This window comes from Triticum dicoccoides, chromosome 6B (assembly GCF_002162155.2).
Source record: "Triticum dicoccoides isolate Atlit2015 ecotype Zavitan chromosome 6B, WEW_v2.0, whole genome shotgun sequence".
In the NCBI taxonomy this organism is placed as follows: domain Eukaryota; kingdom Viridiplantae; phylum Streptophyta; class Magnoliopsida; order Poales; family Poaceae; genus Triticum; species Triticum dicoccoides.
Window position 1 is genome coordinate 12,503,652 of NC_041391.1, and position 17,210 is coordinate 12,520,861.

A 17,210-nucleotide genomic window follows, 5' to 3' on the forward strand; every position below is an offset into this window, starting at 1 on the left:
AATAAAGAGAACGAAAACTGAAAAACCGCACCCCAGTTGCGCGTCCTGTGCGGGCATGCCGTTTAATTAGATCGGGCACCCCCCATGCGTGATGCGTGCATGCCGTTTACATCGGCATGTCCCGTGCGTGCAGGTCGACAATGGCTAAAGCTAGCAGTTCATGAATAACAGCCGCGCTGCACAGCGCACACCTTGCCGCCGGCGCTCGCACACCTTGGAGCAACCATGCACGTCGCACACATCGCCGCCGCACCCGAGCAGGTCGCCGCCGGTGGCCGTTGGTCGGTCCGCTCGGTCCGGCCCGGGCTTCGTCGTCGCCGGTCCGGTCCCCAAAATCAGAACCGTGATGCAGCTCGGTCCGGTCCGGCCCGGACCGCCGGCGGCCGGTCCAAACGACGGCTCGGACCGGGACCGGACCGGCCCGGACCGTGTCCACCCTGACTCGGCGCCAGCTTGGAAGCGCTTCAGAGCAGCTGCTGCCTCGTCCTTTGAGCTGAGGAGGAACAGCCACATGTTGCGGCTGCAATCGTCGACCAGCAGGAGGAAGTGACGCTGGCCGCTGGGTGTCGCCAGCGTGATGGGACTGCACAAGTCCCCATGCATGAGTACGAGCTGCTTCTCAGCTTTGTACTTGGTCTTCTGGGGGAACGGGACGCGCCACTGCTTGCCGGCGAGGCACACCTCGTAGAGCTCACCGGTGTGCTCAATGAGAGGGAGGCCGCGGACTAGTCCGCCACGTGCCATCCGTTGGATCGCCTTGAAGTGCTGGTGACCGAGGCAGCCATGCTACTTCTTCGCCTCGCTGTCATGACACAGCGACAGACACGCAGGAGGTACAGGGGTCATATCCAATTTGTATAGGCGATTTGACGTGCGGTGTACCTTTACCAGGAGCTTGTACCGTGGATCGAAGATCGTCATGTTCCCGCCGTGGAGACGGATGTCGCAGCCGAGCTCGTCCAGCTGCCCCAGGCTCACCACGCTGCTCTTCAGACGTGGGATGAAGTAGACATCGGTGAGGGCGCGCTGCTCGCCGCTGTCCATCTTGAACGCGATTGTCGCGCATCCTCGGATCTACACCACCGAGCCATCGCCGAACCGCACAGTGCCGGTGATGCTCTCATCCAGCTCGGCAAAGACGCTCCGGTCCCCGGTCATATGGTTTGAGGCACCAGTGTCCAAGAACCAGGTGGTATCCCACGGCACGTGGACTGCGCCGGGAGTGATCTCCGCCTGTTGCTCATTAAGGAAGACGGGGAGCGAGGTGTTCACCTCCCCCGTGGCCAGAGTCCTTGCCATGGTGGCGGAGATGGGGGCCGGTGCAGGAGTGTCGAGGCCTGCTATCGTGACCGCAGGTGCCTCCGCCGCGGTGATCCCCACCGTCTCCATCAAGTGGAACGCCGGGTCTGCACAAGGTGAGCTTCCTCGCGCTTCTTCTTCTTGCATTCACGGGCCCAATGCCCTTGGATGCCGCAGCAGCGGGATGTGTCTTTATCTGCGCCGCTCTTATTGACGTAGCCGCGCGCCATGTCCGCCCTGCGGGCCGCCACGACCGCCACCACGGTGCCCACCGCGGCCACACCCACGGCCTCGCTGGGGGTTTCCTCGCCCACCGCCGGAGGAAGATCCGCCACCCCCCTGAAGCGATCCCTTATGCACGTCCCACTCCTCGGTGAGAAGTAGATGACCACCAGAAGACTCGGTGGCATTGTCGATTGTCCGATCTTGCACGACACGGAGGCGACCCATGACCTCGTCCAAAGATAGGGTGCTCACATCGAGAAAGGTTTCGATGGCGATGACAGCCTGCGCGTACTGTTGAGGAACAACACACAGGAACTTGGCGACGATGTTGGACTCCTGAACATTGTCGCCGAGGGAGCGCAGGTTCGCCGCGATGGTGAAGATGCGCATTGAGAAGTCGTCGATCGTCTCCCCTGAATGGAACAAGATGCCCTTGAACTCGTGTTGAAGCCGCTGTGCATTCGCCTCGCACACGCGGGAGGCACCCATGCGCTAAGACGTGATCGCCTCCCAAGCCTCCTTGGCAGTGGCCTTGGCGCTGGCCGGACTCACCATGTCCGATGGGAGAGTGCGCAAGATCGCGGCCATGGCCTTTCATTCGTCACGGAAAGGTGCGTTGCTGGTTTCAACGGCATCCCACCAGCCATTGGCCTGCAGGTTTACCTTCATGAGCAGAGCCCATTCTGCGTAGTTGGTGCGCGTCAGCATGGTGTAGACTCCGGCGGAGCTCGTCTCCCGGATCACCTGCTGGTGCACCACCACCTTGCCGGCGCGGCGATTCCTGCTCCTGCCCCGGGCGGGCAACGCTGCCCTTGTGCATGGAGGGGTCTGCGAGCCCTGCCAGGCATTCGAACCGTTGCCGCCGGACGACATGGTCCCTTGCATGACCTGAAGCTTTGATGCCAAGTGTTGCCGGAGATGCTCGCCGGAGCACCTCCTACCTCTCTCGCCCTCGTCCCTTCACTCTCTGAATTTAACTTATAAAGGATGTGCGGGTTGCTAGGCACAACCATGCTATCCACATCAGCTATGAATAGTGCCTATGACTAGTGCATTGAGAGAAAACCGCCGCACGCGCCGCACGCTTCCTCCTCCATCCCCTTCCGCGTGAAAATATCTGCTGCTCCCTCTATCTCCTTGCACTTCATTTCTCTGCGCCACCTCCTCTCCTCCCGATTCGCATCCTCCCTCCTTCTTGGTTGGAACAGAAGAGACCTAGGCGGCGGCTCGAACAGAGGAGCGGGGCCTCGAGACGCCGCGTCCGCCGCTCCCTCGCCTCGAACCAGCCATCGCCATGGAGAAGGACGGACAGTAGGGGAGGCCGGTGGTGGAGGTAGGAGCGGTGAGGACAGAGGCACCGGCCGTCGGGGACCTCCCAGCCTTCTTCTTCTCCTCGTCAGGTGAAGCTCGAGCCGTCGAGCGTGACCTCCATCTGGAGTAGGAGAGCAGCAGCTGCATGGGGCTCCACCTTGTCTTCGCGGGAGGGGGCAGGCGCAGCTCCTTCTCTCCACTCCCCCACGCGACACAGGCCCCAATCCCCACCCCAGCCCCACCACCTCTAGCCCCTCTGCAATGAAGGTCTCTTTTTTTCTCTCTTCTTCCGCCCCCGTCCAAGGTCTATTGTTTTTGTTGGGCAGTGTTTCGGTGTTTGGTTTTAATAGTGGGTGTGCAGGGCATGGGAGGGTGTGAAGAACAGAGGTGGAAGGAGGACCGTGTGGCCGGAGTTCCAGGCGTCGCTCGCGTTTAGGTGGAGTGGAGAGGTGTCGCGGGCCATGACTGATGGGTCATTGCTCACTGGTCGTCGTCCCCTGTCCACCATCCAGGTTGCACGTCCTCACCATAATCTGATTTCGATTCCTTGGTTTTTCTGATAAAGAGAGGAGAATTGGGGATAGAGGTATTAGGCCGTAGATTCTTTGCCTCCAGCAGAAGAAATGATTCATGTGTGCCTCCCTTTTTGTTATATCTTAGATAATTTCTAATCTTGGCAAATATCACATAATCAGCTTGGCAGCTAATATCCAAAATTGTTAGTGTTGTCGGTACGCTGAGGTTTATCTTATTTTGGTAAAGGTTTGTCTATGAAGAACTACGTATGCTCGACATGGTGTCATGGTATCTATAGTTGTTGTGGAGCCTGCTGGTATTCTTACCCTTCATCGCCTCTTTCCCTTCTCTGTATGAAGCCTTTCCTGATTTGTTTTTGTCCGCGATCTATTCTGCTTGTTTTGACTCTTTTTAGTTGATGCATTATTCTGTCTATTTTTGTGTAGGCCTATGCGAGCAACATTGGAAGAATCCATGTATTTGGCCGTGGCATGTTTGGCAGCTACAGCAGCTTCTCGATGCAAAAAAAAAAAAAAACTACAGCAGCTTCTGCAGCTTTCTTCCCCTGTCATTTCCTCGTATCTGTGGGGGATTCAATGCTGTTACCAGTGGGAGTCCATAGTGTGCGTGTGCCTGGTCCAGTATGTGGTTCCATGGGATAAGAAAAAAGTTTGTCAAGAATGGATCTCTAAATGTGTTTCACCTTGAGGTAAATAATTTGCATGATGTCTACTTTTCGTTAATTTGGGTCAGGCCAAAATAAGGTGTAGGCAAATTTCAGATTTTTTATCTGTACTGCATTTTCACAAATTAAAACAGTGACCTTGACATTACCAGTCTATGGGAGGGAGTCATGGAGAAGCCAAGCTTAAATGAGATTTCAAAATTTTGTGGCCTTCGTTAACATTTAAAAACCTGATGCTTCTAGTCGTGAAACTCCCAAATGCTCATGTACTGTTCCAACTTGCCATCTTTGTTGCTAATGGCTTGCTTGACGGAGGTACAAAGATGGAAACAGAATATTGCTTAGATAGTCTGTTAAATTTCCATGAATTAACCTTTTCATGTTTTGGTCATATTCAGTGGTGTCATTTTTCTTTTTGTCTGAAAATTACCAGTTAGTGTATTGTACAAAGTGTATTCTGTTTGACATTGACATGAAAGGCAGAAAATACACAAAATGTATAATTTCCAAGACATGAATCTACTAACCTCATTCTCACGTTATCATTCTAATTATTTTTTATTGTTAGTCAATACAAAAGTAGTTTGACTGTAGACATTCTAAAACCATATTTGTTTGCTGCCGCACATGGTTAATTAAACTCGGTCTCATGACACCATTTGTTATCTTCAGATTTAGATAGAAGCATCACAATTAACAATTTAATTAATAGCACCACCACTATGTGAACTGTCTCACGATGTTCTGAACCCAGCTTTTTTTCCGAATTAAATGGAGAATCCAGGATCTTTTATGTTTTTTACCTTACGGCTTTGCCTTGGAGGTAAATGAGAAGAAGTGTACCAGGGAATATGCATATACACTACACCAAATCCACCACTATTTTCTTGTGTCGAGGAGAAGATACGAATGCCTTCAAATCCACCAATTATCCCCACTACTATTTATTTGGCCATTTTTTCCCCTCTCTAATCATGGTTATGTTGTTTATTCTTTTATTGTCTGCTGGCTAAGCAAACCTTGCGTCTAGCTAATTGGTCTTTGAAACTGGCAAGCTGTTCATATATAAGATTCCTAGGTCTCTTATTTTCGACAAGTGAGTGCTCATATTCATGATCTAGAACCATGGTATTATCCTTTGATTTCTTCTCTATTTTCCTTCATGGTTTTTGTTGGTGCTTGGCTAGTTATGGGATGGGACCTCCATGTGCCAGTATTTCATAGGTGATCAGTATGTGGTGCTGAAAAATTAATCTCTACATAATGATGTTGTGCACATACAACTCCAAACAATGCAAGAAATCTAGCATTTGACTAGCTGTATGCTACATCTCATACAATTTCTAATACTGTTCCTATGTAGTTGGTGCTCCAAAGGGCAAAGTTAATGTTTTGTTCATCGCTTCTGTACCCGTTTCTTCCTGTTTGGCAGTGACATGGATATCCATGTACTTGATAGATGCTTTCCTTATGCCCATAAGTATATTTATGAGCTGGCTCCAATTTTTACTGCTTTTCCTGGCAGTTTGAATAGTACTCTTTAATCCTCTAAAAAGGGATATTCATGCATTTAAAAGAGTGCACCTCTAAAAAAGCGATCTCGTATGAGTGGACTGAGATTACTATGATGCTCAGTGAGCCTATAGTGTGAATCAGATAAGTACTAGATGCACCAATTTAGCTCATTACCTTGCTTCGCCATTGAGTTGAGTGTCTCTTACGTTCCCTTGTGTCTCTTGGCCGGCGAGAGCGGCGGTCGAGACAACGGTCACGGCTTCGGGGGACCACGGTCGGGGCTTCGGGGGCTGCACACACGTCGCGCAACGGGGGACGCGAGAGGATGACGACGGCAGCGGTGTCCCTGCAGGAGAGAGAGAGAGAAGATGAGGGAGAGAGAGAATGTAGGAGAGAAGGGATAAAGAGAGGACAGTGGAGAGGGAGGTGCAGTGCCGGGAGAAGAATACAATGGGGAGCGGTCTTCTGGAGGTGCATCTGGTCCATGCCAACCAACGATTTCCTCGGCGAGTATTCCACTGCACACCTTCCGTCAAATCCGAATGCAATTGTTTTCTTCATTTCCTCTTTGCCTTCTTGATTGGCTCAACAACCTCATTGTGAAAGGCTGAGAGTTTATCCATCTTTCGGTATTCGCTGTATTTGATGATGTGCGCCTTCTTCCTATATCAGCCAAGACTGAACACAAATTTGCACGGCCATCCTGCTTGAAGATTGCAGCGCACACAGATTGCTTGCCAAACTAAAATAACTAGGAGCTTCTAATTGGACCCTTCAAGCAATAGTGTTGTTAATATATTAGTTATTATATTATATGTTACTAGGGTATTAGAATAACTTCCTGATATATGTGTTTATACGATTTTCTGACATTTAATGCAAAAATATTGATGGCCAGGCATTATACTGTGTATAAACAAAAAATCCAGTTTTTCTTTTCGTGGTTGCAGCAGTTTTTCTGTACCAATAGTGTGACATTACACTACTCTTCACTTTCACAGGCCATGGAACTAAATAACCTAGCAACGGATACCCTGTGGTCTACCATTATAATTATGTGTGCATTGTAGATCTATTGGATGTCTGAATGTAATGCTAATCGACATTTACTGATGCAAAGGTATGTTCTATTTGTAATATGAAATGATTCTTATTTGTACCTCCAGCAGTCCTTCTCATATTTTCTATTTGTAATATGAAATGATTCTTATTTGTGGTCTGGAGTCTGGTTGTGTTTGAACAAAGTCGGTCAGAATGATATAGTTGTTTTTTCAAGTTGGTTATATTAATTTTTCCAGTATAGTGATTATTTATTAGTTCACACAGTACATTGTACCACTGGCCGCTAACTACATTTTTTTACAGATTTTTCGGGGATGTAGATATATATATGGTGATGTTACACTACGATCTTCAAGTGTTTCAGTTCGTATTTAGCAAGATCACATGTTGACCAATGACTCGTTGTTTTCTCACTGATCCAGTATACTCAAGAACTTGAATATTGTGTTTGCTGTGAGTTATTGACAATTCCTTGGATTTTGGAACTCAGGAGTGAAGATGGCCTTCCTTTGGTAGGCGTGGTGAATGAATTTTCTTCTAATTCAGGCCATGGTTGATACCGCTCGGCGGCTGATGGAGTGGCTACCATGGGCCAACCAGAGTTGGGTGCCCCTGTTTCCGACCTCGAGGCGGTGAGATTAGAGTCTAATTAATTATGTATCATTCGGGCCTTCCTTTGGCTATTAATCTATTGTGGTCTGCTTTTCAAGCTCATACAACAGGTTTATATTGAATTAAATTTTTTATAGGTAGCTCTAGTGATTCTAGCGAAACATCTTCAAGCTTAAGTTGCTGAACTGATATAGCTTGTTGTGTAATGCACCTTGATACCATACATGTAAATTAATTTAGGAAATTGTGTTGCTCTGAGATAATTTTTTATTTGAATACATTACCAACAAAGGCATGTTACCTTCACACAGGGAAAAAGTTATTTTGTGACCTAAAGATATGATTTATGGGCCCACCTCAATATCTCAGGAGTTGTCCTTTCCTTGTTAACCCTGTACACTTGACAAGGCCCATCAGTTCGAGGTAGAGATAATGAAAGAACAGGTATGCTTCCTTTCCTTGTTTACCCTGTACACGTGACAATGCCTCATTTCTGAATAAAGTCTAAACCCAACTTTTACTGTTCATTGACCACCATTTGCAATCGGCACTGACAGCAGAAGGACTGAGCAAGAGGAGGAACTTCGACGACCCAGCCGTGAGCAAATGATGCTCTGGCGAGTCGATGAGGACCGTCATGGAGATCTTCCCGCGGGGCCTCACCAAGGAACTAACACTAAGGCCGTTAGACGAGGACGTGCTCTGGACCCTGCAGTTTCAGCCCTGGTGTAGGATGACTGGAACAGCGAGGGGTCCCCGCTCTCATGGTCGCAGATCCGTGCACAATCCGCAGAGTACTAACCTCTAGGCAAGTATGTGTCTTTTTACATGCAGTTTTGTCACTTGCACATCTAAATTCGTACTTTGGAATGATGATCAGATATTGCAACTAGGGTCTGAGTTCTGAAATGACATGATGTCCATGTTCTTGGCAAGCTTGCAGGCTGAGAAAAAATATTGGCAAGCATTACCATTATGATCCTCCATCGATCATCATTGTTGAAGGGATTTCTATTTCTCTTCATATAGGATACATATATGTGATTTTCATGTGATCCTTTTGCTGGAAACTTGCTAATCTTATGGGTGTTGCTACAGGTGTAGAAACTATTTTATAAAAAGAACTAAAGTAGTAGCTAATCCAAGCATTGAAGAATTGACCCAGAGATTACGCTATACTGGCATGAAGTCAGAGCAGCGCCTGAAGACTACACAAGCAGTTTCCTGAAGACTACAGAGACAAAGGAAACTGAAGTCAGAGCAGCGCCTGAAGACTACAGAGAAGAACAAGTGGTTTAGCTACTGCTCTGACTTCAGTTTCCTTGAAGAACAGAGAAGTATCATTGGCGCAACGGCTCATCTAGTACATACAAAGAAGAACAGAGACAAGTGGTTTTATGCAGCGCAAGTTCTCCTGCTTTTCAGTTTCCTTGATCCTTTTATTCAGTGATCGAGAGTAATGCCGGGATGCTTGCAACAACCCCATCGCGCCCGCGCCATCCCACGGGTGAAGTCGTGCAGCTGGCTTCCTATCTATTCACATGGAACACACAACGATCGCGCCCTTCGCGCGCTAACAAAAAACTGAAAAAATCTGAAACTACTGAACTTTCTGAAGAAAAACTAACACCTATCACTTGGCTGCCATAGCAGTGTTATTTGTGCGCAACTGAAATAACCAACAATAATCCACTAAATGCACAACCTTCGACCACCAGTTAGGCATATTTTAACCTATTTGACTTCCAAATTTACACTATGAGGGCAGTACCTAGACAATATTCTAGGTGTAGTTTCCTGTATGACTTTTAGAATTCTCCCTGTTATACCATTTTTTTGAAATGTTTTTGTCGGTACACCACTCCTCAGCTTCCGGTAAACTAAGAAAAGAGCAATAATAATTTAAGACTTATTTTGTAAAATCAAGAAATTCATTGTACATATTCATTTTTTACATGTTCCTGTTAAGATTGCAGAAATTATTGTCACAATCTTGCAATTTTGCCAATGGAGGCAGTGATCTTACTTGTCTAGCAGTGCTATGCTGCTGCTATACTGCTCATTTGTGGGAGCAGTATTGGTCAACTTCGACCCTTGGGGTGTACCCATAAAATAGGACGAACGATTGCATTTTACTACTCTCACGGGTGTTGCAGCTGCCTGTTTTCATCTGAATATTTGTTCATGAGAAAATAAATATTTTGAAGAATCGCCTAAACCTATGTTGCTTCGTTGGTGCCCATGGTAAGGAATTGAATGAGGTTCTGGCCATGGTTGTTGTTCTTATTTTATATTTTGTGCAAGATAAGAAAGCATTGTAAAACTATATTTATCTACTAGGTAAATCAAACTAAACATACATTTATTTATTATTTATCTGAGACATACGGGAATGTTGTGGAATGAACCAAGATACTATGATTGCAAAATTGAGACTGGATGATATTTATTTTTGAAATATTTTGTTTTGAGAGAAATTTGCAATAACACTAAAATACTTAACAAAAATCACAACAGTAGCCAACAACAGTATACTATGATCACACAATTTTTAAAACTGATAATAATTCTTGCGATGAGCATCCAGTAAGCTTGCATCTTTGTCCATCACTAGGTCACCATCTTCATGTTTGGACTTAACACCAATATCACTCATGCAACAACTCTTGGTGCAATCAATTTCCCCCTTAACTGCATACAAATAAATTATCAAAATATTCAGAAATTTAGAACACGCATACATAATTACAGTGTCATCTGACATAAATGATAACAATCAGTAATTCTGAATTTCTTGTACTTATGATTTTTACAAGAAACATAATTAATAGTTCAGAAGTTGCCTAAATCTGACAGGAATTTAAAATTTACTCAAGCCCTGCATTCTGAAAAAGTTCAGGCTACACACTGAACCTATCATACTCCAGTAGAGGGAGCTATCAAGTTTCAGATTAAGGAGCAGATAATGAAAGCTCTTAATGATTAGTAAAATTGTTGTTCAGCGGTGCTCAATCCCCTTTTTCCGTTATTTGGAGCCAATTAAGTAACACACAATGTGTTTCATGCTTGGAGAACAGTAAATGTAATTTCTAATTGCTTCATCCTTTACATGATAAAGTTACTTCACAAATTAGTGTAAAAAGAATATAATTCCATCATACTGAAATCTGCTGCACACGGACGTTGTAGATCATCTTCACTGAAAATTTAAACATGTATTTGTAGTGCGTAGAACGACATCAATTGCAAGATCATGTGTAGGTCCTAGCGTACCTTCTATAGAAAATTTTATATTAACATAAAGAAATCAAAAACTTACATTTTTGTGATTTGAAGACCCATTAATCCATTTCACTACCTGCATAGTTGTTCAGATAAAACAAAATAATGTTAAAATGTTACATAGACGCACACACATGGTACAGGTGTTAGTAAAAAATTGCAGCAATGCCCTTGCCAAGGAAAGACACACACGAACGGAGGTGAAGGGAGCCCGAGAGAGACATCACAGTGACGGGGCACGGTGGTAGCAAGGATGATGAGCTCAGATTAGGGTGGCAGAGGGAGCTAACAATGATCGTGAGGGTGGCTGATAGACATTGGCCCTTGTGAAGCAATTAGGCCAACAGTTTCGGGTGAAAATGCATCCCGAATTAAAAGAACATGGATGTGAATGGTCTTTATGTTACTCCCCTTGAAACTAAACGGTAAGATGGGGCTAATACTGCTCCTCCTAGTAGTAAAATGTACCATAAAAAGGCTCTATACAAAAGATTTTTGTGATGGAATGGGGTGCAAGGGTACATGAAAAATGGTGAAATTTTAAAAGGGACAATGAAACGAAAACATCCATGCATGCAAATATAGAGAACAGTACGTACCTAGTGCTTTGTAAGGTTTTCTAATTCCTCCATAGTTAGCCCACGAATCATCCCGCCTGTCACTACACCATTTCCACTTGATGTGCCGGCTGTTTCAGAACTAGTGTTGCCCCAGTTGAGAAAAACACCGTCAACGTTTTGAGGCTGCACTGCACTGGTCTGACCAGCAGAAGCATCTCCACGCATTCCATATTGTACTGCCGGTGCTAGGTTGGACGCCAATGATGCACTTACCATGCTTCCACTTGTTATAACTCCACCGCGACCACCATTAACATTACCGTAATCATTGTCATTAGAATTACCGTGAGGATAACCATAAGATTTATTATTGCCATTACCATAATGATGATCATAATCATTAGCACTGAGAGTACCATAATGATGATGATAACCATTTATGTCGCCAATGCCATCACCATGATGATAACCATGACCATAAGCAGCACCTGCACCAAGATTAGTTGTGTGGTTCCCATTTCCAGGAACGCCATAGTCAACTTGTGATGCACCACCGCTTAGCCAGCTGGTTTGGTTAATATCCCTTGCTCCCTGGGACCTCATATGGAATCTGTAACTTCCCTCACTTTCTTGAGATTCCGAATAGTTCTTGGAAGTATTATTAGAATGTGATGGCCTAGAGCTTGGCATGGTTGATAGCCCACCCTTACGGCAGTCTCTTCTGTATTTCTGAAATTTCAATAAATGGGTGCTTGATTACTAGGGTACCATTTCTGATAATTTATGTCATTTGATCTGATAGTTGGTTTCAGATTAAAGAAACATCAACTAGGTAGTCTAAATCTTACCTGTAGATGGCTATTGACTTGAGTTGTAGTTACATATATACCGTCAATCTCCAAAAATTCTCTTATATTGTTTGGCCTGTCATCTATATTAGAAAAGGAAAAAATATAAGTGGCTATAGCTTAGAAAGATAGAAAAATCACAAAAACGCGCTTTATTTATTTCAGGTCTATCATACTAAGTTCACCCTAAAAATTCCCTTGACTATCCATGCTAATTGTAAGAAGAAATCATCTAAATGATCAGAGCTGGGCAACTAATTGAAATAAAGCATGCAACAAGTATTACATAAGTGAAGGGATCATAGTTTTAAATAGTGCGCTATCTCGGCGCTATAACGACACTATATCATTTGGTGGGGCATCACGCTAAGCCATTTAGCACTATTTAGCTCATTTAGCGCGCTATACCTCAGTTTGTGATAATACAAGCATTCATAGAATCACAATATCATTTCGTTTATAATGTGATATAGAGAGGTACATATGCATGTTATGTGTTATCATATTTATCTATATTTGTCCAAATACAGGCTTCAAAAATGACAAATATATAGAAGCAATGAATTTGTTATGCATTAATGGACTTGCAAATGATAAGTTATACATGGGGAAAAAAGAAAAACTTTTCTGTTAAAAAATGAATAAATCCTGTCAAATATGAGATAATTTAGCTTGCGTATACACAGGGGGTAATTAAAGGGTCAAAATGTTCTGCATGAACTAGACTTATTTTGTATTTGAGTAAACTGAATTTCCTAGGTGTGTTTGTGATACAAATGTATAGCTAATTAGCTATAATGTTGTTGAACATTATCTCTCTCTACCCCTTTCCCTCCATCTGTCCCTCCCTCCCTCCTTCCCCTCTCCCTCTCCCTCCCCCCCTCTCTCCCGCCTTACAACAGCTATGTGCAAAATCCATTTGCAAGCATATATCCCAAACGAAGATATCCGCTCTAAATCTCTATCAAACATACACAAACAGACCATTTTTGCTAACTCACCATTGTGCGTCCACTACCCCCACATGAACCAACATGTAATTTGTAGTGCTACAATCAATGATTTTCCATATTTGGGGATGGCACCTCTCAAATGCAATTTGTCTGGCTGGCTGACACCAGCCTGTCAAATCATTTTAGACGGAGCCACATATGTGTTTAGGTGTGGTCTAGAAGGATGAACACATATGGTAACAAGATTGAAGAAATTGGTGTCTTACAACCCTACTTATATTTAAAAAAATGGTTGATCTTAAAGATGTATCTATTTTTGGGTGAGAGAGCATTCAACCATTCTAGTCTTGGTACTCAAATATGGCATAGATTATGTGTTCTCCACTCATTGCTCAGTATCTAGAAGTCGGAGGATAGATATTGCGATTTCGACTCCCTTTTCAATGAAGAAAGTAGGAAAAGTAGGGAAGTTTCCCAAGCTCACCTATGGGGATTCATCGCCATTGTCGACCTAGGCGAGGAAGAGGACGTAGAAACTTTTTATGAGCAATTGAACTGGCATAGGCAACATGAGGATTTTTACGCCTACATACCATCACACGATCTCCATAACCCATGGTTCAACGTCATGCCTCGTAAAGTATCTCATATGGGAACCTTTACGATTTGTCGAAACCAATGCATAGTGCTTGTTAGATGAATCTACTTGCGATATTAGACGTGGTTCAAAGGTAGAATCATGGTTGCCATGAACAAAGGACAAAGTTCATAACAATTCTTGCTCAATTGTCACCATCGACAGATCTTGAAGCAGTATCTATTTTAGAAGAGAATGCTTGAACTAATGGTGCATCATGTTCTAACCGAAACATGGTAGAGTTTTGAGTGTTTGTATGTAAACGCTCTCTATGGCAGACATGGAGGATAGACACTGGAGACTCCGCTCCCATGGAAATGAAGAAAGTATTATATGTAGGGTAGCGGCCTTGGCTCACATCAAGGGTATCACTCAAATTGTTTACTTAGGCAAGGATTGGCACTTTAAGAAGGTCTAGAATGGCTTGTAAACTAGAACATAAATGATTCCCCAATATAAGTGAACCATGATATGATATCACGTGCCCCTGCTTTTATTCAATGTAATGCTATCTGCCACCTCTCATGCACAAACTGTTGGAGCCATGCTGAAGCCAACAAGTTGAGTACTTGTTGAAAAACCTCCTCATGAGATTTGACATGTCCCAAATGCGGGAACATAGGGGTAAAATGATGGAGGGGCAACGTTCATATCATTTATGTATACATTCTTATAAAATAGAAGATCTTAACAAGACATCAATTTATTGTGAATAATATATTATTGAAAACTCATGGTACCACATACACATGATATATAACTGAGCTTACTCTAACCAACACTTTTTGTGAAAAAGTTGGAGGAAATATAATGAAGCCTTAATGGGTTGTCAATGAACAAAGTGGTGCAAGCAAGGAAGATGACTTTTCTCACTCTAAGCGTGTCACTTGTATTGTCGATATAGGTGATCGATGAAGAGGTTGTAGATGCTTTACAAGTTGTCAGACTAGCGTAACTGTGGTAACATGGGTCACCACATTTAGTGTTCTATGACTTTATTTGACATAATGATCTCCATTGTTCTCATGCATGATACATGCCTGCTGAGACCAATGTGTTAAAGCTTTTTAATTTCACTTAGTAATTTACAGTAAGGTCATGCATCACAATGTTGCAGAAATATTTTGTATGTATTCTTCATGATCAAAATGTCATTTTTGATGTCAATACACAAAAAAAATTGAGTGGCAATTATGTCACTACATATTGACTTAGCGTAGAAAACATTATTTTACTTGGTAAGCTAGTAAGGCGTGGACATTTGAGACATCTCAAGGAAAATAGGTGAGAAAAATTGTCAAAAATGGAAAAGGGGGTGGAGTGGGATGATGTAATAAACAAACATAAGACAAAACATTATGTATTATTTAAGTAGGGTAGGTTAATCTATTTGTATGTTTAGTCCAAGTTTCGACATAGGAATGTATGATCATTGGATAATGGTAAGAGGTGTATATTATTATTGATATGTTCTAGCTATATTATTAGTACCTCATTGTACCACCCAAATATGGAAGGAAGTTCGTATTCATTACATAGTGATTGCCTCGGTAAGGTGGGGGGGAAGATAGTAGAGGTTCGATAGAGACTTGTCAATGAAGAAAGCTAGGATAATCAAGTCAACTACCCCTAGCTTACCCCAAGTGTGTCATTACAATTGTTGTAGGTGGTAGACACTTTCATAAGTTACCGATCTAGCATAGCCTTGGTGACATTAGCGACTTAATGATATTTGAAGACCAGTGGATTGTATACTCGGACATTTTAGTCTTTTATTTGATGTAACTTGCTCATCATCTCCCATGTGTGAGCCTCCTTGTCAAAGCTAGTGAGTGAATGTTTTTAGTGAAGCCAATTTTCTATTTATTCATAGTTTTACCATGGGAATGTAGACGAAATGTGATAGATAGAGAAATTTGGTAGCAATTTTTTAAAATATTCCAATTGATGTTGGAGTTGTAGTAAGTGTTTCTTATTTGTTTTGAATGTACTGGATTAGTAGTATAATGAAAGTGCATTCATGCGAAAAGTTTTCCATGATAAAGCCAAATGATATATATTGGATTATTAAATTCCATTGCGATGAACATACTAGTACAAGAGTGGGATGTTGTATAGGCTTGCCCTGAGGAGATCAAGCCAATGTTGACTTAGGTGAGTACAAGATCATAGGAACTTTTAGAAGCTATGGAACATGAGCAATTAACCATCACACACCAGTAATATCTTCAGATATATGAACTTAAACATGTATGACATAATGTGCTACAAACTTTCCTCGATGTACTGACACCTGTTGACTCCCCTGCACGAACCATTTTGGGCCATGCTGATTGTAACACGTCGAATACTTTTGGAGGGAGCTTCTTGTGTTGGTAGAATGGGCTTCTGAGTTTGGATATATGGGCAACTAGATTAAGGGTCAAAGTTCATATATGATAGTAGTGTACTCCAACTGAAGGTGCATCCTTAAGAGATATCTATTTTAGGTGAGTATGTACTAGACTTCTGGTACCTTATTGTACCATCCAAAATATGGTAAAAAATTGTGTGTGTTTTGAAATGATGGATCCATGCTGAATAAATATATTGAATCCTTTGAAACTAAATTATGTGTACATAAAAGGTCTAAAAGTGGAATCATATGGGCTACAAGACTTTGGGAGGAGTATTCATAACAATTGTACATCTATGAATACAAGATAGATCTTGAAGAGATATCTAATTTAGGTATTGAAAGTTGGTAGCTCGTGGCACCACCAAAAGGTGGTGAGAAAACTCATGTTAACTGTTAACAAACAAATAGTCGCCCAACAAAAGTATAGAGAGTCAAACTCAACACGTCTGCCACTAATATAGAATTTCCCATGTCCCTTCATATACTCCTTATGTGTGTGAGCCAAACTCAATGGTATCACCATAGAATCAATAACCACCTTTGAGATGTGCTAATGGACCTACCCCTTCCCACTCTTGCCCAGGTTCCGCCGTGGCATGGTTCATTGCTGCTGACACATGAACTTGTTCTACTCATGATACTATTGGGCATGGGTCCGAGTGGAAGGAATCCCAACCCCAAGCATTGACATTGGTCTCCGTCCTCACTGATCTCGTGGTCGAGCGACGGTGCCACACGATGTCATCGTGTTCAAATTTATTGTTCCTATATTGCCTTCAAGAACATCTTTGTGTTGTTGTGCAAGCTCAAGTCTATCCAACGGCGATATTCGTTTCATTGTGATGAGTTTCTTGTTCTATGTGTGGTCTCTTGCATCATCTTTGATCTTCGATCTTCGATGATATATACAAAGCACCTCCCTGCACCGCATGTGATTGTTCTCGTGGTGGTGGCTGCCATGCTCATCGTCTAGGAAATGTTTTGTCATGTACAACCTCGGCCCTCCTTAATTATATCCATATGTAAAGTTTTAACATATGCATGATTTTGTTATGAGATTTTTTACCATGCCCCTACTGCTAGGAATAGAGCGGTACACATCTAATCCCATCATTGATTGATTAGGGCAATATAGAACTTCCCTATTTTCATAGAAAACAAATTTCTTTGTTTGTAAGGGCCTAATGGGCAATATTTCATCCTATATTGTACATACATGGACAAAACCTCAATCTCGTCTTTTCATCCTCCTCATGCTGGTTTGCTCTATTCATTTAGCTCCCACCGTGCTCATCTAGTCGCCCCCC

At 43.2% G+C, this 17,210-nt stretch overlaps 1 protein-coding gene across 1 annotated transcript in view; it reads right to left on the bottom strand.

Moving 5' to 3' along the window:
- Window positions 1-11,106: 11,106 nt before the first annotated feature.
- The window catches only part of LOC119320539 (hornerin-like), an 8,780-nt gene continuing 2,676 nt past the window's right edge, over window positions 11,107-17,210 (bottom strand). Inside the window, exons 2-3 of the mRNA XM_037594598.1 lie at window positions 11,916-11,998; window positions 11,107-11,796 (exon numbers count right to left, since the gene is read on the bottom strand). Coding sequence (XP_037450495.1) covers window positions 11,107-11,796; window positions 11,916-11,998 — 773 coding nt within the window. The remainder of the gene's footprint in view (window positions 11,797-11,915; window positions 11,999-17,210) is intronic.